This window comes from Denticeps clupeoides, chromosome 7 (assembly GCF_900700375.1).
Source record: "Denticeps clupeoides chromosome 7, fDenClu1.1, whole genome shotgun sequence".
NCBI classification, from domain to species: Eukaryota; Metazoa; Chordata; class Actinopteri; order Clupeiformes; family Denticipitidae; genus Denticeps; species Denticeps clupeoides.
The window spans coordinates 19,019,095-19,039,134 of NC_041713.1; the positions used below are offsets into that span (position 1 = coordinate 19,019,095).

General features: G+C 43.1%; 1 protein-coding gene across 1 annotated transcript; it reads right to left on the minus strand.

Annotated features, from left to right (window-relative positions):
• Nucleotides 1-902: 902 nt before the first annotated feature.
• On the minus strand, nucleotides 903-19,837 carry hs3st2 (heparan sulfate (glucosamine) 3-O-sulfotransferase 2). The gene is made up of 2 exons (XM_028986501.1): nucleotides 19,048-19,837; nucleotides 903-1,934 (listed from the first exon to the last, which is right to left on the minus strand). Exons 1-2 carry the CDS (start codon nucleotides 19,527-19,529, stop codon nucleotides 1,316-1,318), a joined length of 1,101 nt encoding a protein of 366 aa, XP_028842334.1. The 5' UTR covers nucleotides 19,530-19,837; the 3' UTR covers nucleotides 903-1,315.
• Nucleotides 19,838-20,040: the final 203 nt, after the last annotated feature.

The following is a 20,040-nucleotide window of genomic DNA, read 5'->3' on the forward strand; positions in this document are numbered from 1 at the left end:
TCTACACACTCTGTACACATGTCAAATCTTACAAATATATCTTTTATGTATATACTGACATTCACTGTTTTATATTTTTTCTATTCTACGACTAGTTATTTGCTTATTTGTACATTATATTATACAGTCGACGTAGTGTCTGTGCTATTGTTTTTTCTGCTCTTATCTTGTACTGACCACTTCCTGCCGTGACAATGTAAATTTCCCACTTTTGGGACTAATAAAGGGTCATCTTATCTTATCTGCTCTTGATAAGATGTTTTCACAGATAAGATGAGTTTCAGAGATATGGTAGAACTATGATTTAAGAAACCAGATTTTTTTGCATTCTTGATGTAGTTTAATCAATATCAACGTGCAGGAAAACATTCCTGTGCAAGCAGAGCAATATGAATCTCTCACAAACCTAATGTTCTGTACGGTGCAAGATCCCCACTACTTTGGTGCACAGATTTCAACAGCGCTTGACACGTCCTGCCGAATTTTGTTGATGCTGCTTGTTACCAGTGTCAGTGTCCGTCAAAGTTCACGCCATTTACAAGAACGTCTTCAGATCTTCTTGGTATTTCATCTGAAGGTTAAATCTACCTCGGAAAGCAATTGCTTTGTTACTTCCTACGTGATCAGATCACAACAATGTGATGGCAAATACGGTGGTGGGTATTGGCCTTTCAAAGACTGTCTGCCATTCTGCCTGCAGAACTGTTTCAAAGAATAGCATCAAATAAACTTAAAGGGGAGTTAAGAGAGAATACATAGGCATTTAAAAGGCACTTTTCACATCAAGTTGTGGTTTGATAGCATCACGTTATGTTCATCTTTGGCGAACTTGGGATGCAAACACGAAATCCAAAAACTGAATAAGCAACACGTACGACAGAAGTAAGCAGTCAGAAGACGAGTTCTAGCGGCAAATTTTAATTCCTTTCTGTGTACATTGTATGGTATAAATGACACGCGCGTGTATGCGCTTTTGTTTTGTCAGTCAGGATGGCTCGTGGGCCACTGTGGGAACTGATGGATGAGACGCTGTGCATGACACACGACATACGTACTGAGAGGATGAATGACTGTGCTCCAGTTGCTCCATACCCGAAACACAGTGGTTTCAAATCTGTTGGCATTAAAGGATTTTTCATGTGAAAGATAGCGTCCCTTCCTCTTTGCATTCCTTTTGATTTTGGATATGACCTACATTTCAATAAATAAGCAATATATTAAGAGCATTTGGTTTGGTGTCATTTGAAAGTTTCAAGTTATAGGCTTCAACCTAACACTTAATCAATATCGTAAAACCAGTGCTAATCTCTCCTCCTCAGTCCCACCGAAAGTCATGTCCCACCATTTCGAAAAATTTGACGTTGAAAGGCCGATAAAAGTCTCTGAGCTGTTCAATGACCTCCTGGTCTATCTGCACATGAGTTCTGCCCTTGGACTTGCCCAAGCACCGAGGCTGGCTGCTGCTCTCGGGCTTCTTCAGACAAGGAAAGCCCTTGGTTCTGTTGAAATAGAAGTGCTTGTCTGTGATGATGCGCTTGAGGCCCAAGAAGTCCTGGACACGGCCCAGCTCCCCTGCCGGGTCGGTGATGAGCCGCTCGCCGCTGACGAAGTGGATCTGGGACAGGTGGAAGTACTGCAGCCAGTTCTCCAGGTGGAGGATGTACATACCGATGCGGATGGCGTTCCAGGAGGTGTCCACCTCGCCCTCGCTCCTGTTCTTGAAGGCGAGCTCCTCGAAACTGGGGATGTCGGGCTTTTTGGACAGTGTCTGCGTGTAGTCGGAGATGGCCCTCGTGACGGGGTTGCGCACCACCACTATCAGCTTGGTGTTGCGGGACATGCTGGATATGCGCCTGGGTGCCTCGTGTGTGACAAAGTAGCTGGGGGTTTTTTCCATGGTGATCTGGCTCTCAATGGTACGTGGCATCAGACCCCTGGAGAAAGAAGAGAGACATCAGAGATGAAGCTGGACAAAAAAAAAGCTGTATTTTGAGAAATTAATTACTTCTTTATTTATTTTCCAATAATTTGCCACTATAGATTCGTACTATCCTAGCAGATCATTCTTCGACCCTAAGAGCAGATAAAATTATATTGGTCTTTACTCGTTGTTATCCAAGAAAACTGTAAAATGTTATGGGCACTGTTTCCGCACTCCAGTTTCACCGTGCCTAAAATTGATCGAAATTGATAAAAACAATGATTGTAAAACGTCTTTTTTTTTCTTTTTAACAAAGTACACGCAATGTTTTGGTGCAACTTTGACCGACCAAGTACAGTCCTTTTTTTTTTTTTTTTTTGCAAACATTATTATTATGTAAATATGTAATTAATACAGAATACTGTGCTGAAATATAATGGAGTGCACATACTTTATTAATAGTGGGTACTTTAGTTCCACTACTAATTATATCTTTTAGTCTAATAATACATACACTGTACAGCTACACATTATAATAACATACCTAGTACGTTATATTTACTAAACATTTATTAATAAATAAATCCAAATAATTCTTGTAACACGAGGAATGCCAATAGAATAACAAAATAAAAAATTCACTTGAAAAGTATGTTTGGCAGCATTGTAGGTTTGCTAAATGCACAACGTCCCCCTGGGAGCTTCCTGCTGAAAGACAAGTCGCTGCGAGGTGGCGCTGACATTCGCCTGGAAGCTGCTACAATAAGACTTTCATTCATCAAAGGGTAACACTAAAACACAGAGACTTACAGCAATGTCATCAAAGCCGGCTCGCGGTTACGTTTCCACGGTTTCAGCATTTACAAAACGGCTGCGTTGGGCGTGCAGGCCAGTGGGCATACCTCTGTGAGATTGAACCCCCGGCACAGAGCACAACTTCAGCCAGTGTCTGACGATAGGTAGACATGTTTTCTCCCCTCGGCCTCGTTTCTTATTGATCAGTGAGCTCCTTCTGAGGGCGCGTTTTATAACGAAGGGATGGAAAGCAGTTCTTGACACAACAAAACCAACACACTGGTTCAGATTAATGCTGCATTATAATGCATTTACTATATCTACAACTACCTTTATAGAACTATAATCTCGTCTCACCAGGATCTACTGGATCTACAGGATCTACACAGATCAGACGTAACATTATCTCTGCCCGCCCAATAGATCTTTCAGTAGATCCTGGGTGAGCAACAACTTACTCGCTCGCGATCCTTGACTTGTCCTTTTACTCAAGGTTGTGGCTGCCGGAGCCCATCCCGGGACACCGTCCCAGGGCAGGGTGCCAGTCGCTCACACCTACAATCAATTTACAAGTCGCCAATCAACCTAGTGTGCATGTCTTTGGGCGGCGGAAGGAAACCGGAGAGCCCAGAGAACATGCAAACTCAACACGCCCACGCCCAAGGGCAAACAAGGACACAACCTTAGAGGTGTGAGGCCAGGTTGTTCCCTGCAGCGGCACAGTGCCAACCAATCCGGCTCACATTTCATCACGGCCAAGATCCCACCTCATAATGCGATTTGGAACAATACCTCATCATTTCATCAGAGAAACGGAAACGCAGGTTCACAAGTTACGACATGCTATTTCAATTTCATATACGCTGCCAAAAACACACCGGGCAGGCCTACGCGCACCTACCGCCTTCCTCGCGGCGCCGCAGTAAGATGATGCGGTTGAATGCGCTTCAGTGCACGGTTTCTATTGGGCTCACGACAATGTGTCAGAGCACTCATGGGTCGAAGTTCAACACATTTCAGCTTTGCAGGGCGCTGCACAAAACCGCTCTTCAGGCACGCAGGCCATCTAAAGCCGCCGCGGTGGAGGCATCATCATACTTTCAGCCTGCTTTCATCAGCAGAAGGGGGGAAATGAGCGGAGCGGCACCCACTGCCTCAGTCTGCTGAACAGAAGACTGTCCGCCTATCGGCGAGGCAACGATCCTGAGCAAAAAGATCAAAGCGATAGCGGCAGCTACTGAGGCAAGAAAAAAAATCAAATAAAATAAGAGCTCCTCATCCGAATTCCACTGTGGATTTTTGGACATCGACCTTCTGGATGACTGGGGACTGAATCTTGTGGATGTCAACCAAGACAGCGGCGTGTTGAGGGAACGCTGTTCCAGATTCCAGTTATTTCCTAACAGTTACAAGTGTGTGAGGGCAATACAGAAACTTCATTTTCAACTGCAATTTCAAAACAAAGAAGACGCTGTATGGCTGTGTCATTAATGCTACCTACTCATCTCACTCACTTCTCGTAAGTGCTGCCCCTTGGGAGTTGCCGGTACACCTAACACCTTCTGACAGTGTGAAGAAGCTGGAGAACCCGGAGGAAATCCATGACAAATCTGGACTTACATCTCTCAAACAATAATGTCTGAAACAAAATACGCATATTGCAGCTTCCATCTGTTTGTTCATAGAATCTTCTTAAATCCATGCTTTGCAAACTGAGAGTGTTCGTGTTTCAATGGCACATTTTCTTTCTTTCAGGATTTCTATATATATATATATATATTTTCATTCTCTAATGAAGCCAATATATAACCATATAACTCTCTGAAACCAGATTAAATGCTCTGTGGTAATTACTCAAGCTTTTAAAGATATTACGAGCATTTAATTTTTAATTACAAAGGAGGAACATTTTCCATTGCGCGCCCATGCATATGCGTTTAAACCCTTTGTATGATTTATAGGTATTTTGCAACTGGAAGTGACAAAGTAATCAGCGCACACACACACACACACACACTTGAAGTTTCACTTCTTTGTGGCAACGTTCCCTGCTCCATGTCTCCCGGGCGACTGCTGCACTGAAGGGCAAGGGAAATGATCAAATCCGAGCCACATCTCCTACCAGTGCTCATAAATCACCATCACCGGCATTACGCATGCACAATGGAGGCAAATCTGGGGCATATGAAGTAGGTCATCCCATTTGTACATTTCCAGAAGATGCCGTTGGAAATTCTAACTCCCTTTTTGGAGTGATATTCATTCCGTCAAACAGCGTTGCACTCAAACCGGTTTTTATTTTTCTTCAGCTTGATGTAGACGTTTGCCTGGTCAATTACTGACTGGCAAAGCATTGCAGCCCTGCTGGTGCTACTTCTACAAAAGCTCATAACAATTGCCGGAGCTGTTACGTATTCCGTGATTGCTTAAATCCAACTCCGGCGGCGTTTATTGCCAGGAGGCATTATTACAGTCACGCACGGCTGGGCTATAAAATGTTCGGCTGCATATTAAAATTCACCAAAATGTTGTCAAGCTGCTCTTCACATATATTTGCTAGAATATTTTGAATGGATTTTTCAGTCTCCGGAGACGGGTCGAACGGGATAAAGTTTTTCCAACTTTTTTCGTCTGCTCAAGGTGATTCTTTTCTTTATAGTGCTCATAATAAAAGGTGATGACTAATCATTTACATACTAAATCCTTTCCCCCAAATGAAAGAGGCGTAGAATCGAAGGACCGAAGCCCTGGGTCAGCAGCTGCCATTAGTGCGATGAATAAGACGGTACGTCACGTTCATTGGAATCTCTAAAAAACGAGCCGCTGTCATGTTGATACTTGGATTCGCTGGATCAACGCAACCTTGACTGATATAATATGAACAGACTTCACCATGAATCAGAAAGCAGTCCGTTTCTTATTGGACAATCCGGACATTTTGGCTCTAAGAGAAACACTTTGGCTCGCTGCATGCAAAACAAATATTAAATAATATTTTTATTAATCAGGATGATGATAACCCCACAGGTGTATTGTACTGCACTGGCCCTATGAAGAGGGAAGGGTGCAAGAAAAACGACCTGAAGCCTCCAAAAGCTATGAGTCATTCAGACCTTTCCTTAATGGGACTTCCAAAGGAGGAGGTGGCCATAAGTTACAGTTGCACTCCCTGAAATATCGATCCATTTAGCCTGATTTATGAATCTCCGGCTGCTGGCCAGGGTGTCTCAGTTAGCCCTACTAGTTCATGGCCGGAGGCCACCATTAATCTTGCACGGGGTGAAATAAACGGTTGTTCTAGCAAACAGCCTAACTGTGTGTTTATTTATCTGTTGCCTATGCTGATCGAATGCACATCAACACACCGTAATCAAAAATATACTGTAACATTTTCAACATTTCAGCACAGACATTTGGCAGAATTAAAGCCAGCTAAAACCAGCTAAAATTCATATCATAACCCATCCCTGAAGCTGTCACCATTGATGGACGCTGTCTACGAAGCCGTGGCCTTTGCAGGCCAAGCACTCTAATTACAAGACAAGATATTACAGATAATTACAAAAAATTACGAAAGAAAGGGTCGCTCTCATTTTGTAGAATTTGTAGAAATATTCCACGGTCAACTATTAGTGATGGCGTAACAAAATGGGAGCAATCGTGAACAACAGCGACTCAGGTAGGCTTCGTACAACCACAGAGTGGAACCAGCGCACTTCTTCACACTTCTATAACTTGTGCCTTCTCAGAATGGGGCAATTCTATGTTAAAGCCTATGAATATAATAATGCAAAGTTATTTGTCTCATTAGGTTAATTCAGTTTACTGGTCTGGGGGACAATGGCCACCCCTGGTTCCACATATTTTTATTGTCAATAATAAAATCCAACTCCAACTTTTAGTGCAGTCAACTAAAAATGTAAACCCTTTTTTGGCCAACTGATGCAAATCAGAAACCTGAAAGCATGTTCTAGTACTTATTCCTTACCAAACTCTCACACTTCTGTTCACTCTTAAGGGATTAATGAAATATGTCTAAGTTACTAATATTTTTCATCCACTTTTTCACGTGGGGAATATCTTTATGATTAAATCTAAACACTAGACAACACAAGATGCTAGTTTTTTGGAATTATGCGTAACTCTAATGGACTATTTTAAGATGCTGGCCATATCCCCATAAGATGAATGAAAAATACTAACTCACCAGCAATTTTTTTTTACACCGGAAAATGTCACAGTTTATAAGTTTTTCAGGTACAAAATCCCTTTCCACAATAGCCACAATATAGAGCACAGAACCTGCCTGTCAGGCACCAATAAACAAGCAGCTTTAGAGTGGAGGCAGATGATGGACTGTGCTGCAAAATGATCCGCACCAAGCAAAAACCAGCTCTTCATTCAGCCCGCACCAACAGAGAAATCTGTACACAACGTGACCCTTAATCATCGCTCAATTACACGCAATTCATATACATATCATTTAGAATAGACCGCAACATTAGCACATAGATAACACTATTTCTGATTGGAAAAGTGGTATTAATAAGTGGTAAAGAAGAGACATTCCTTCTCCAGAAAACAGGGGGGTTTAATTATAAAAACCTCCATATGCAAGTTGCCTGTTATGTTCTTCCCTTTTATTGCTTGATGGCCACAGTGAAGTTAGGGGAACTTTATGGCGTGGAATAATAATGCAAACGGTTTCAGGAAATTTCATTCCATTTGTCAGAGTGATGCCTGCATGGTGCATTCGCAGGCGTAGGAACGTTGCTTCTGGACGGATCTGAGGAGGCCACAGATGTGCACACCCCGTTCTCTTCATATTAAAACAGAAAGCGTAAATTTGTGCATGGCTCATACTGAATACATTATATACATCCATCTATCGGTCTGTTATGTAAATTATGACTACTTTCATTGTACAGCTTATTTACACCTGGGAAAAAATGTGAGGTGTTTTTATAAAATCATGAAATATGGCAAAATAAGGGGAGAGTAAAAGGCTCTGATTAATTGGTGAGGCTATTCACTTCATTACTAATGGACATCACACCTCCCACTTAAATATGATGAAATCAGAAGTGACACCGAGAGAGCACATTAAGCCTCGAAAAGTTGCGGCGGCCTTAATTGACTGTGGCCACGGGTGCTGTTGGACTTTGTGGAGGGTTCCTTAACGTGGCGGTAGTGTTGCCAGGTTTCTCAGTCCAAAAGCGGGACACTTTCTTGCATGTGCGCGTGTAGCCGGTAACCGTTCTAAGCGTGAGAAATGCCATGTGTGGCGTGTGGTTTTAAGTGCATCTTGGATAATGCAGAGTAGCGTCCACACGTGACTAAATGATCCTCAGAAGGGCAGGGGACGTTTGTCACGTGCAAAACAAGTGCATTATAGCTCCCTGCATCCTGCCGTGAAAGTTAAATTCACAAAAAAAAAAAAAGCACATCAGCTTCACATTTCCAACGTTCTTATGAACATGCATTAAAACAAAATTAAATGCCACGCCCACCAACCCCCACAGATACATTAATCATTCCGTGCAGCAAGATGGATGGTTTCCTATTTTGTCTATCATTCTGGGGGCTGACGTTAAATTTAGCAAGCGCTCTCTGCCACAGGTTATTGGTGAAGCTCTTAATATGTTGAGTCAGAAGGCATTAGGGGACAGCTTTGACATTTTAATCACTTTGTTGAAATGAAGTAAACTGCGATACACACACACACACATACACACATCATAACAATATACAGCCCGCCCCCTTCCCCTGGTACCCACGCAGGGTACTGGTAGCCTAGTGGGTGACACACTCGTCTGTGACCCAGAAGTCCCAGGTTCAAACCCCACTTACTACCATTGTGTCCCTGAGCAAGACACATAACCCTGAGTGTCTCCAGGGGGGGACCGTCCCTGTACCTGCTGATTGTAAAGGTCTGCTCTGGATTAGGCCGTCTGTTGTAAATGTAAAAATGTAAATGCCAGACTGGTGTTACAGTAACCAGTCATACTGGGTATAGTTTTGTCCATTCAGCTGCTGATGCAATACACATGAATGCTTTTTGTTTCTTTGTGCAACGTATTTAAGGAAAAAAGTTGTTCAGTTGAGGGCATCCAGGCTACGGGGCACTCATATCCCCCATCTCACATAAACGTGTAAGAAAATATTGTATTTTATGAGACAGAGGCATCTTTTCTTGTGCTTCCCATGTGTTCCGCCTTTTATAGCATTGTGAAAATGGCCATTTAAACCAACTTTCATAGTGCTTTACTGTTCAACATTACAGTGGTGCTGAAATCGGGTACAGTTTTGATGAAGAAAGCTGCAAATGTGGATGAATAAATGAGTGGTACACTTTACTATGAAATACAATATACTGTGAGCCATACTGTAAGCTATATAAATTTCATTCAATAAAGGACATTTGAAACACATTTCATTTCATATGCATTTTTTCCTGCATGCACCACTGTTGTCATCGATCAGTCACTATTGTCGGGTTGCATAAAGCATGTTTATCCTTTGTATTTTGTAGTTTCAAATATATTACACTTATATTACACATATAAATTACATCAGTGTATTATATTTTCTATTTGACCAGTTCTGTGGGAGGCTGGTGCCCCGCCCAGGCTGTCCTCCGGTACCTGCAGCCCTGATGAGGGCTATGAGGAGTGAGGAATTGACCGCTCAGGTTTTACTCACAGGTCAGAGGTTTGCATTTAAAGTCCATCTCCACATCTTTTGCTAAAGTCTCATGAACATTAAAAAAAAATATATATATATGCCATGAATTCAGAAAATGCATCAGTCAGGAAAGGCAAAAATAAATGCAGTTGTTGTGATTGAAGAGGAGGAAGGATTTCAAGGGCAGCGGGCAATTTTGCATCACATTCGGTTGATTTGTAGCCCAGTGCAATTCAATTATACAGTCACTCAGGCAAAGCTATTTGAGATGATGATACATCCTGTACATTTTAGCACTTCTAGGAGAACCCTGAGTCTGTGAGACTGTTCAGTGCCATTTGTGCTCTGAGCCAAACGGTCACAGTGTTAGCTCTTCATCCCTTTATTAGCAGTTATTTGTGGTTTTAATGCATCTTTAATGCACATTTCTGCCACATTTCAGATTCAACCCACGGCTCTTCAATATCTGACACGTACAAATGATAAAGGTCATATTTTGGAAAAGTAATCAATGTGTTTTGACCTTAATGGATTTCACTTAAATGGCCTGCAGGCTGCCAGCGAGGAGGAGGCGCTCTGAAATCTCAGCGTTTCCAGGATAATGCATATCCGCTGTCAGCCGGCAGAGTAACGCCTTCACAATCGGTGGATTAAATACAATGCCCAGTAGAATTTCACTGTAGTACTTTACATAAAATCTAGTTTTTTTTTTTCTTCTTCTTCTGTGAGACGCTTATCGCTGCAATCTTCCCGGCTGCAGAAAAGAGGACTGGAAAATCCGTGACACGGCATTAACTTGAACCCCGTCAGGCCTGTCAGCAACAAGCATTAACTGTTCAGTGGTGACGCTATTTCCACATAATTAATTTGTGCCTCATTGCGCTAATTAAAGTGCTTTATGACGACTCTGAGGACTGGACAGTAATATTTAAGCAGCCCTGACCTGATTGGGAATTAAATTGGAAACCATCAATCATAGCAGGCAGAGGTGAAGCAGTCTCCTCCCCCGGCTGGGGAGGAGATTTAGAGAGTTATGGCCCTGGCCAGGATCCCTGTCATCACTGAGACTAATAATGAACTCTGTCCAGGAAGCACCCGGCCCTGAGTTATGGTCCAGCCAGGGATTAGTCTTACGGTATCAAAATTTTAATATATAAACATACCAATTCTAATATATATATATATGGTAGTATATCCTAAATTGAAAATAAAAGAATTGCAATACCTTGCATAATAAATAATATAACATACTATTGCTACATTCAAAATAATAATGTATATTCACATATACTCATATATATATATATATATACACTGTTATCAGTAGTATTACAATAATATATATTCACATGATGTTTCTAAAATACACATATGAATAATACTACTGATAACAGTGCATTAAAATGCACATAAAATGCAATCAATTATCAAAAAAAAAATGATAATATATTTCAGATGTGGCTGTGGGCAAAGGAGAGACCTCACTGAGGAGGACATGAGCTGAATACATATTTCCAGATAATGAGCGGCAGTCATTTTCGCAGAGCCTCATAGCGAGGCATGCAACCATATCCAGACAAAAAAAAAAAAAAAAGGGCCTGTCAGTTATGGAGACAGCTTGATATGGGAAGGGAGCGATGCCCGAAGGGAGGCGCGCTGCCTAAACCCCGCGGTGCGTTTGAGAGATTCAGATTGTTTATCGCGCGCGCTAATAAACAAGGCCTCCCATAATGCCTGAGCCACTGCACAAAGTAATTACTAACTGCAGTCATCACTCGCGGCCCTGATAAGAGGGAATGGCTTAATTCCGTCCGTGCTGGAAAATATTACCTCGTTAATATTGTACTCTCTCTCTCTCTCTCGCCTTCGCTCGCCTCATCGGGGAGGATGTCCGGCTGTTAATCACTACCGAGCCCAATGAAAGTCGATTAAGAGTTAAAGACGAGCGGCCCAGGCGGCGCGTGGTGGGCAGGCTGGCAGGGAGGCTGCGGGGGACAGACTCCCGGAAGCCAGCCGCCACGGAGGGCGACTACGGAGCTCGCGCCGTACATGACAGCACAGCGCCGTGACGCAAGCGTCTATCTGAGACTGTGCCCGCGGCGTGAACGCGCCGGGGCGGCATGGTTTGGAGAGAAATACGCCATTCCACTAAAAATAGCCAGTGTGTTGGAGAAGAAAGGACTCCTCATATTTCTTGATGTTGAAGTTAGCCACTAAAAATAATGCTGCCGATACCCAGGGAAGCAGAGGCCTGGAAATAAAGACGACAGAGTTGAAAGGTCGTAGGCCTGTCAATCCCCCGAAACCCATTTGAGTTGTAGGGTCCCGTCCCTAATCAGGACCGGGATATTTTCGGGGTTCATTTACCTCAGTTGCAGTCCCTGGGAGACGGAGGGCTGCGGGAGGTTATGACGGCTGGCCTGCAGTCTGAAGGACTGAAGATGCATCAAGACGCTTTCCAAATGCACAGAAAATATCTTTAAATATCTCACAAATGGATTGTGGATGCCCAATTTTATGTTTTTTACACCAAGTAAATAGCAAACTATACCCTTCAAACAAATGATCTTCACAAGTACAAGATTTCACAAATGGAACAAATTACCTTTGTAATGTGTGGGAGCTGTACATTCAAGCCTATAGGCTTCTCCCTTTATATACTTTATCTTTTCTGAAAAACCCATAAGACATTAGTGAAGCTTGACCCCCATGTGATCCAATTATTAATTAGCTCTGCACCTCGTATACTCCGAGCCTCCAGTACTGCTCGCCTGGTCCCTCCATCTCTGAAGGTACGAGGTAGACGCTCATCTAGACTCTTCTTCTTCAATGAACTTCCCCTCGAGGTCAGAACAGCTCAGTCACTGAGCGCCTTCAAAAGACCTTCCTCTTTAGAGAATATTTAGATGAACTTGGAACCTTTTTATTGTCTTACTTTTTTATAGAAACTACAACAGAGTGAATAAAATGATTGTATTCATAGTTGGGGGTCCTAGTGAACCAGAATTAATCACTTCATTGATGGTAACATTGAAGCACGTTGTAAGTCGCTCTGGATAAGGGCGTGCCTTAAATGTAAATGTAATAAATATCAGTAAAATGTAATAAGTAGAATACAGCCCATACATTAACAACTGAAGAAGTGCAAACTGATACGGTGCAGTGTTGGTTTCGGCCAAAGTTCTACTTCGAATAAATTAATTAATACCGTCGACCACGACACACTTGTGTAGGATCACAAGTCTCATTTACCACTATTAGTATCTGTCACATACACGCATGTGATCAGGTGCTGTCAAACCAACTGTGATACACACAAAAAATCCCATCCCTGCTGCCAGAACTGATTTATTTGACTGTGAGGTCCTTCAGGTCCCCCTTGCACAATGAAACGGTCCCTGCACTCTCACCTATGTAGAGAGCGGGAGGGGCTTAATACTGAAGCTGGAAACGTGAAACTTTCTGACCTCGCTTGACAGCCACGTGCCACGTTTTCAAGGGAACCTGAGTAATTACTTCTGGCTGAGCGAGGTGCCGCCATTCTTTTGCACGGGAATAACAGAATATATTAATATCCTGACTCAAAAGCCAACGACAGACGGCGGGCTTGCATTGAAAAGATAACGGGCAGAGGGAATGAGACAAGTCAAACGCTTTCATTCCCTGACACGGGGAGTGAGTCCAATCACGCAACAATGGGGAAGCTCTTTGGAGGGCCTTCTCAATCAAGGACCAGCAGGCTATGCATGTTCTCTGACGAACGTGATGTTAATTGTGTTGCCCGTTCCAATTGAATAAGCCGCGGGAATGTTGACAACACGACCTTTTATTTACTTGCGGAAAATGCCCAGAGGTTATTCAGAAATGACACGCACAGCCTTCAGAATCTGTCTAATCCTTTTCTTAACCCTGTTGTTATTGTTGTTTATTTCATTTGTCTTTTGATTCCTTTTTTTTTTTTCTTTCTCTTAACGAGGGATTAAAAAATTAATAAATGAATAAATAAATACAAGTGAATTTGATTTGAACTGCACCTCTACTGGTGCGTGCTGGAACTGACACGATTTGAAAGGGAGGGAGAGAACACGCTTCACCCCAGTACAGCGGTGGCACTTAAGCAGATGCATTTTAATTAGATGTCACTTTCATATTTCTTCCGTGCCATGCGACTGATGAGTGAAGCTGCGTTCCAGCATCGCGCCAACGAATGGCTGCTGGGTTGCTGAATAGGAAGTGCTGGCCTACTTGACTTTTGGACTTTTTTTATGCTACATGTTCTTAAAATACTCTATGGATTATGCTGTGCTGTTATAGATATAGAGGGCCAGGTCCTACCATTTTATGGGCTTTCAAAACTTTACTTAGTGCCGAAATGCTCAAACCAGGAGGGAAATAAACCACAGCTGGTGCAAAAGTACCATTACACACCATTCTGTCCCTCCTTCTGCAGATATCTCATTAAAAAATAGATCCTGTCCAAATAATACTGCAGTCCCACTGGTAAGCATGTTTATCTCTAGCCGTTACTGGTGGCACTCGGCTGTAATGAGTCGTTTAATATGGAAAATGTCCCCCGAACAGCGCATTTTCTTAGGTGTTCATCGGCACCGGAGACATTTTTGGTAATTAATATTAACACCTATGAGGCTCAGGGTTACACACCAGAATCTCAGACTGCGTTTCTAACGCAGAAAAGCATTCCAGACCATCACTTTACCACAGAGGTACCAACGCTACTTTTTTTTTTTTTTTAAATAATCGTCTTTTCCAGGAAAACGAGCTCCATCCAACTTTGTGTCCTCGTCAACCTTTCTGACGACTGCGTTTCCTCGGCCCCCCCTCGAGCCAATTAATGGTGGACCAAGGGAAAATTCTTGGCTGCATCAAATGTTAAAACGCCTCTCACACAATTTGAGCACTTCTCTGGAAATGTAATTGAAGCTTTCCTGACTCCAGTAAAATCAATAGAGCCGAGATGCCCTTTTAAGTTCTGATGGTGTGTAGTGGTGCGCATTTGTTTGATTTTATGATCCGGTCCACGGGAAAAAAAAAAACGAGGCAGAACGAACAGCCGTGGAAGAGTCGTGAAATTGGTTCCATCTGCGCATAATGTCCATTTCGGCAGCCTGCCGGCGATAATGGGGATCCAGTCTCTCTGTATACAAATGAGGCCGCGGGGGTACGTTCTGCCCTGGAAGCGTAATAATGAACACCGCAGCATTTGTCTGTCTCTCCGCTCACGGCGGCTTCTCCAGGGGTGAAAGGGTGTGAATAATCCCGGGCGCGTGGCAATTAATAAAAACTAGGTTGTAGCAGGGCCTTTGGCGGCGTTGCTGGGAACCTTGTTATATTTTGGGGTGCGTTCACACTGACGTCAGCCACAGAATTGTTCCCATTCCTCGCATGATGGAGGGCTGACGCGTTATTAAAAAGACTTTTGTGAAACATTCGACTTAATTGGCTAATTCATCACTTTCATTACTTCAGGTGTCTCTTGTCGCAAGACGGTTGAAATAAAAATTGCTTTCGCGGTGGATTAGGGAAAAAGTTTTAGCGTCTTGCCTTTGGTGACATTTTAATTAACCAGCCAACAAGCAGTATTGATGAGGACTGTGTGCATGTGCGAATGTTTCTAACACACACAAAGCCTGTTATGTGTAAATGTGCTATAGAACGCTGGTTAAATTTTATAATTGGGGAATTTGAAAGTTTTCAAGAGACATAAGGGTATTAGAACGGTCTTTTGCAGCTAACTGTCGTTTCTAATAATGAAGGGACATACAATGCAAAGATGTTTCTGCTGATCAATGGACACACCTACTCATTTATGGATCTTGCATTTTTGTATATTATAGAACAAAACTAAAGACATGGGACTACGGGGGCTCGGGGACGGTTTTCCAACAGTCCTGAAGGGTTATGCTGAACACTTTCTTTTAATTCGCTCGCGTTGATGAGCATCTCATGAAGCGGCTTTTGATGATGACAATAGTGAACAAAGCCGCCATGAAGGTAAAAAGAGGTGACAGATTCATCAAACATACTTCACCTTCTCCTGTTTCAACAAATAATAAATATGTTTCTTGCATTGAATTCTTCCAATTTGCCACCATTGGGACAAAGCAGGGCAGGCTGTAACTTGGTCAAGAGCATGCATATATATATATATATATATATATATATATATATATATATATATATATATATATATATATATATATATATATGTATGTATGTATGTATGTATGTATGTATGTATGTATGTATGTATGTATGTATGTATGTATGTATGTATGTATGTATATATATATATATATATATATATATATATATATATATATATATATATATATATATATATTAGAGGTGGGCATAGATTAATTTTCTTAATCTAGAGTAATCTAAATGAATCTAGATTTTAGATTAATCTACATTAATCTATATTAAAATGGCTCATTTGAATTCTGCCGAAGGCATTCAGAATATGTGTGCTACCCAAATAAAAGTAGGTCTTTGAGAACGGGTTTCTCAAGCCAGGTGGCGCATTAGACCAGGGGCTCATCTCCTGTTTCCAAAATGCATCACAAACTGCTTGAGAAAGCTGTTCTACTATGATAATTGGTAATAAATTATGTTCAATAAGATGTACTTGTGTTTACCAACTGTTTATTCATTTAAATAGCTGCATCCATGTTACCACGTCATACATACATACATACATACACACACACACACACAGTACAGGCCAAAAGTTTGGACGCACCTTCTCATTCAATGTGTTTTCTTTATTTGCATGACCATTTACATTGATTCTCTTGAAGCTCATCGAGAGAATGCCAAGAGTGTGCAAAGCAGTAATCAGAGCAAAGGGCGGCTATTTTGAAGAAACTAGAATATAAAACATGTTTTCAGTTATTTCACCTTTTTTTGTTAAGTACATAACTCCACATGTGTTCATTCTTAGTTTTGATGCCTTCAGTGAGAATCTACGAACGTAAATGGTCATGAAAATAAAGAAACCACATTGAATGAAAAGGTGTATACAAACTTTTGGCCTGTACTGTGTGTGTGTGTCACGGCCGTTTGGCATGGCGAGGCAGGGGATCGGAAATGATGACAAGACTTGACGAAGAAGAAGGACGCATTCGCACGACATCACGAAACAGGGGTTTCATTCGTGAAGAAGAGATCAGGGGAGACATCCGGTAATTTGTGAACAGGTAACATATAACAAAGACCCGACAGTGAACAGACACAAACAGGGAAGCTTTATACATTTGACACAGGTGAACACAATTAGGAAATATTACAGGACTAACGTGAAACTCCGGACCTCTTCCGGATTGGATCATGACAGTGTGTGTGTGTGTGTGTGTTATATATATATATATATATAATAAAATCTATATCTATATATTAATTGTCTGTGTTTATCTGTGTAATTACACTGCATGTTATCAGGCAGCCTAATTTTAAAAAATGGTTAAAGGGAATCTTGCATCGGCCCAAAATCTTTCTAAAAATGAGTTCACAATTTTTATCATAGTTGTTCATTCTAATTTCTCTCATTTTTTTTTATTTATTTAAAAAACAAAAAACAAATAAACAAATAATCCACTTGATAATGGTGACCATGATTTCACTAATAATAGTTACGGATCATTTTATATATATATATGTGTGTGTGGTGTGTGTGTGTGTGACAATTACACCAAAACTCATAACTTTATGGAATTTCATCCAATGTGCACGTTTTTATTATACACAAGTGTTACATAGCAATTCAGTGCAATACAGCAGTACTGATTATTTTATTTCATATCAAATTAATCAATGATTATGAATTATGTTGTTTACACCGCTCACATCTTAATAAAAAAAAAAAAATAATAATACAGAGCGTTATTATGACATTAATCCAATTCTTATGAATTTTCACAATGCTAATATGGAGTGGTGCTGGTGTGCATTCAGCCCAACCCTAATCTGAAAGGCGGAAGTCCATATCAATTTCCCACCTCATCGCTCCATAACTTCAGTGCCCGCTGCCAGAGCCTTCATCGATCAGCCTGACTCTTCGCCCTCGTCTCGCCGCCAGCTGCCTGGTGCTCGGCGTGCGGCATGTGAGAGGCGCTGCGGCGCAGACGCCATCGGCCAAGCCGGTGTGTGTCTTTAATCTTCCTGTATTTGATTTGTTGTGTTTACGGGTCTCATCTTCCGGAGTTATGAAGGGCGGTCCCTGGGCTCGCCGCGGCGGGCCACAGCGCCAGATCTTTGCTAGGTGTGTGTTTGGCCCATGGGAGGCTGTGCTGTGCTGTGTTTGTGCACGAGGTGTAAGATGTGTGTGTTTCTATGCGTAAGTACTCCGGCCCGAAGCTGCACTCGCTCCTCTCCACCCGTCCCTCTCCTCCGCAGAGGGACGGGTGGAAACTGTCAAAAGTCCCCTAGCTAAGAACGACACATTGACACCGACACACGGATCCTCCTCCCGTACCCTAACACTGCAATAATTCGAGGATTCGAGGTTGCCAGCCAAGGTTAAATCATACCGCTGTGCCAATGTGAATATTTGTTTTTATGGTTGTTATATTAAAAAAGGGCAGCATTCGCACAAAAAAATTTGATCTGCTTGATCTATCTATCTATCTATCACTTTCCATAACCACTTATTCCGACTCAGGAAATGAGGGGCACCGGACGCAGTGCGGGGGACTCGCCCACCACAGGGTGCACACAGATACGCACAAACCCACCGTTCACCTCACACACTCAGACCTACAGACAGTACAGGGCGGCCAAACCACCTAGTGGGCATTCCTTTGGACTGATAGGAAAGCGGAGAACCCAGAGGAAACCCAGGGAGAACGTGTGAATGCCACGCACACACACACAAGGTCCAAGCTGGGACCATAGCTATCCATCTATCAAACTATATCTATCTACACACACACATCAAACACATCACTGAGACTAGAAAGATCTGACAGATGGGATAACACACACACACACACGCAACAATTTCATAATACATATCTATATATCTATATATATGGTGCTGCGTGTGTGTGAGTTTGTCCCATCTGTCAGATGTTTCTAGTCTGACTGACGTTGTGTTGGATCTACAGGGTCACTATGAACTCCCACCATGAACAGTTGGTGACTGGAGGAACTTCAGCTCAGTATTTGGCAGAGTCCATTCACACACATTAAACACATACACACACACACACACACACAAGGTCCAAGCTGGGACTCAAACTCCCTACCTCGGAGGTCACCATATCTATCTATCAATCTATATCTATCTACACACACACACGTCCAACACAACATCACTGAGACTAAAAACATCCGACAGATGGGATAACGCACATGTGCAACAATTTTATAATATGACACACACACACACACACACACACACACACACACACATATATATATATATATAGTTGAGTTTGTGTTATCCCATCTGTCAGATGTATCTAGTCTCACTGACTTTGTGTTGGATCTACAGGGTCACTATGAACTCCCACCATGAACAGTTGGTGACCGGAGGAACTTCAGCTCAGTATTTGGCAGAGTCCTTTCACACACATTAAACGCACACACTCTCTGATCTCCGTGCAGATAAGCAGCTTGTCCCTTACCTGTACCAGTCCAAGCCTTTATCGTAATTTCTGTCAAAAAAGTGCGGCTCCGTGCCCACGGCGCGCACGTCCGGATGAATCCGAATGAACTCCAGCACCGCCCTGGTCCCGCCCTTCTTCACCCCGACTATCAGCGCGTTGGGCAACTTTTTATTCCCGTAGCGCTGCGCGCCGCTGGCGTTGGCCGCCTTGTAATCCCGCGCCCGGGGCGCCGCGCTGGGCGCTGGCCGGGCGTCCGGGGCGACCCTGGGCGACGTGCAGTGATGCAACTTGTGCAGGAGCCTCTTGGCCCCCGCGTTGCTCCCGGGAGCCCCGAGCGGCTCCCCGAAGCGCTGGCTGGGCATGGTGACGGCGTCCGAGCGGAAGATGTGGCTGTAGCATAAATAGGTGACGGACAGCGACAGCGTGAATATGCAGAGGAACCCGCGGCTCAGTCGGTGCGAGGATGGCGCGACGCGGCTGGACAGGACCCTATACGCCATGTCTCCATCGACCGCGAGACTTCATGGTGTTCCTCTGGGTTCTCGTCTCGGTTCCCCCCCTTGCCCGGGTCATTTGCGGATTCGAGGAGGGCTCCATGAGCAGCCCAGCATCTCCGTGGACTTTATGACTCTGCTGAAGAGAAGTTCCCTCGGCGCGACCTCCACGCGTGGCCCGCGGCTCCCCGCGAACTTGCGCGCGATCCCTTCGGCGTCGCCATCCGGGAGTCCGCCGCTTCCCCGCCTTTTCATAAACTTCTCAGGAGCTGATTCCTTCTGGTTTTTGTCTTCTTCTTTTTCTCTTCTGCTGCAGCGGCGGCGGCAGCAGCGAGAAGCCGCTGGTAAATATTTAAAGACCCCCCCACTTCCCTCCCGCCTCTCCGCTGCGTGACGTCACGACGTCCTTTAAAGGAGTACCGGAGTCACGTGCTCGTCGGACCTCGTGCAATTTCACGTTAACGCTAATTAAAATGTTGAAAACGGGGACAAGGTTAAAAGACGAGGGGTTGACAGT

Coding starts and splice junctions, on each gene's coding strand:
- hs3st2 (XM_028986501.1), bottom strand. CDS start 19,529: ATGGCGTATAGGGTCCTGTCCAGCCGCGTCGCGCCATCCTCGCACCGA. Junction 1,935..19,047: donor AAAGGCTTGGACTGGTACAG/GTAAGGGACAAG, acceptor TTCTTTCTCCAG/GGGTCTGATGCCACGTACCA.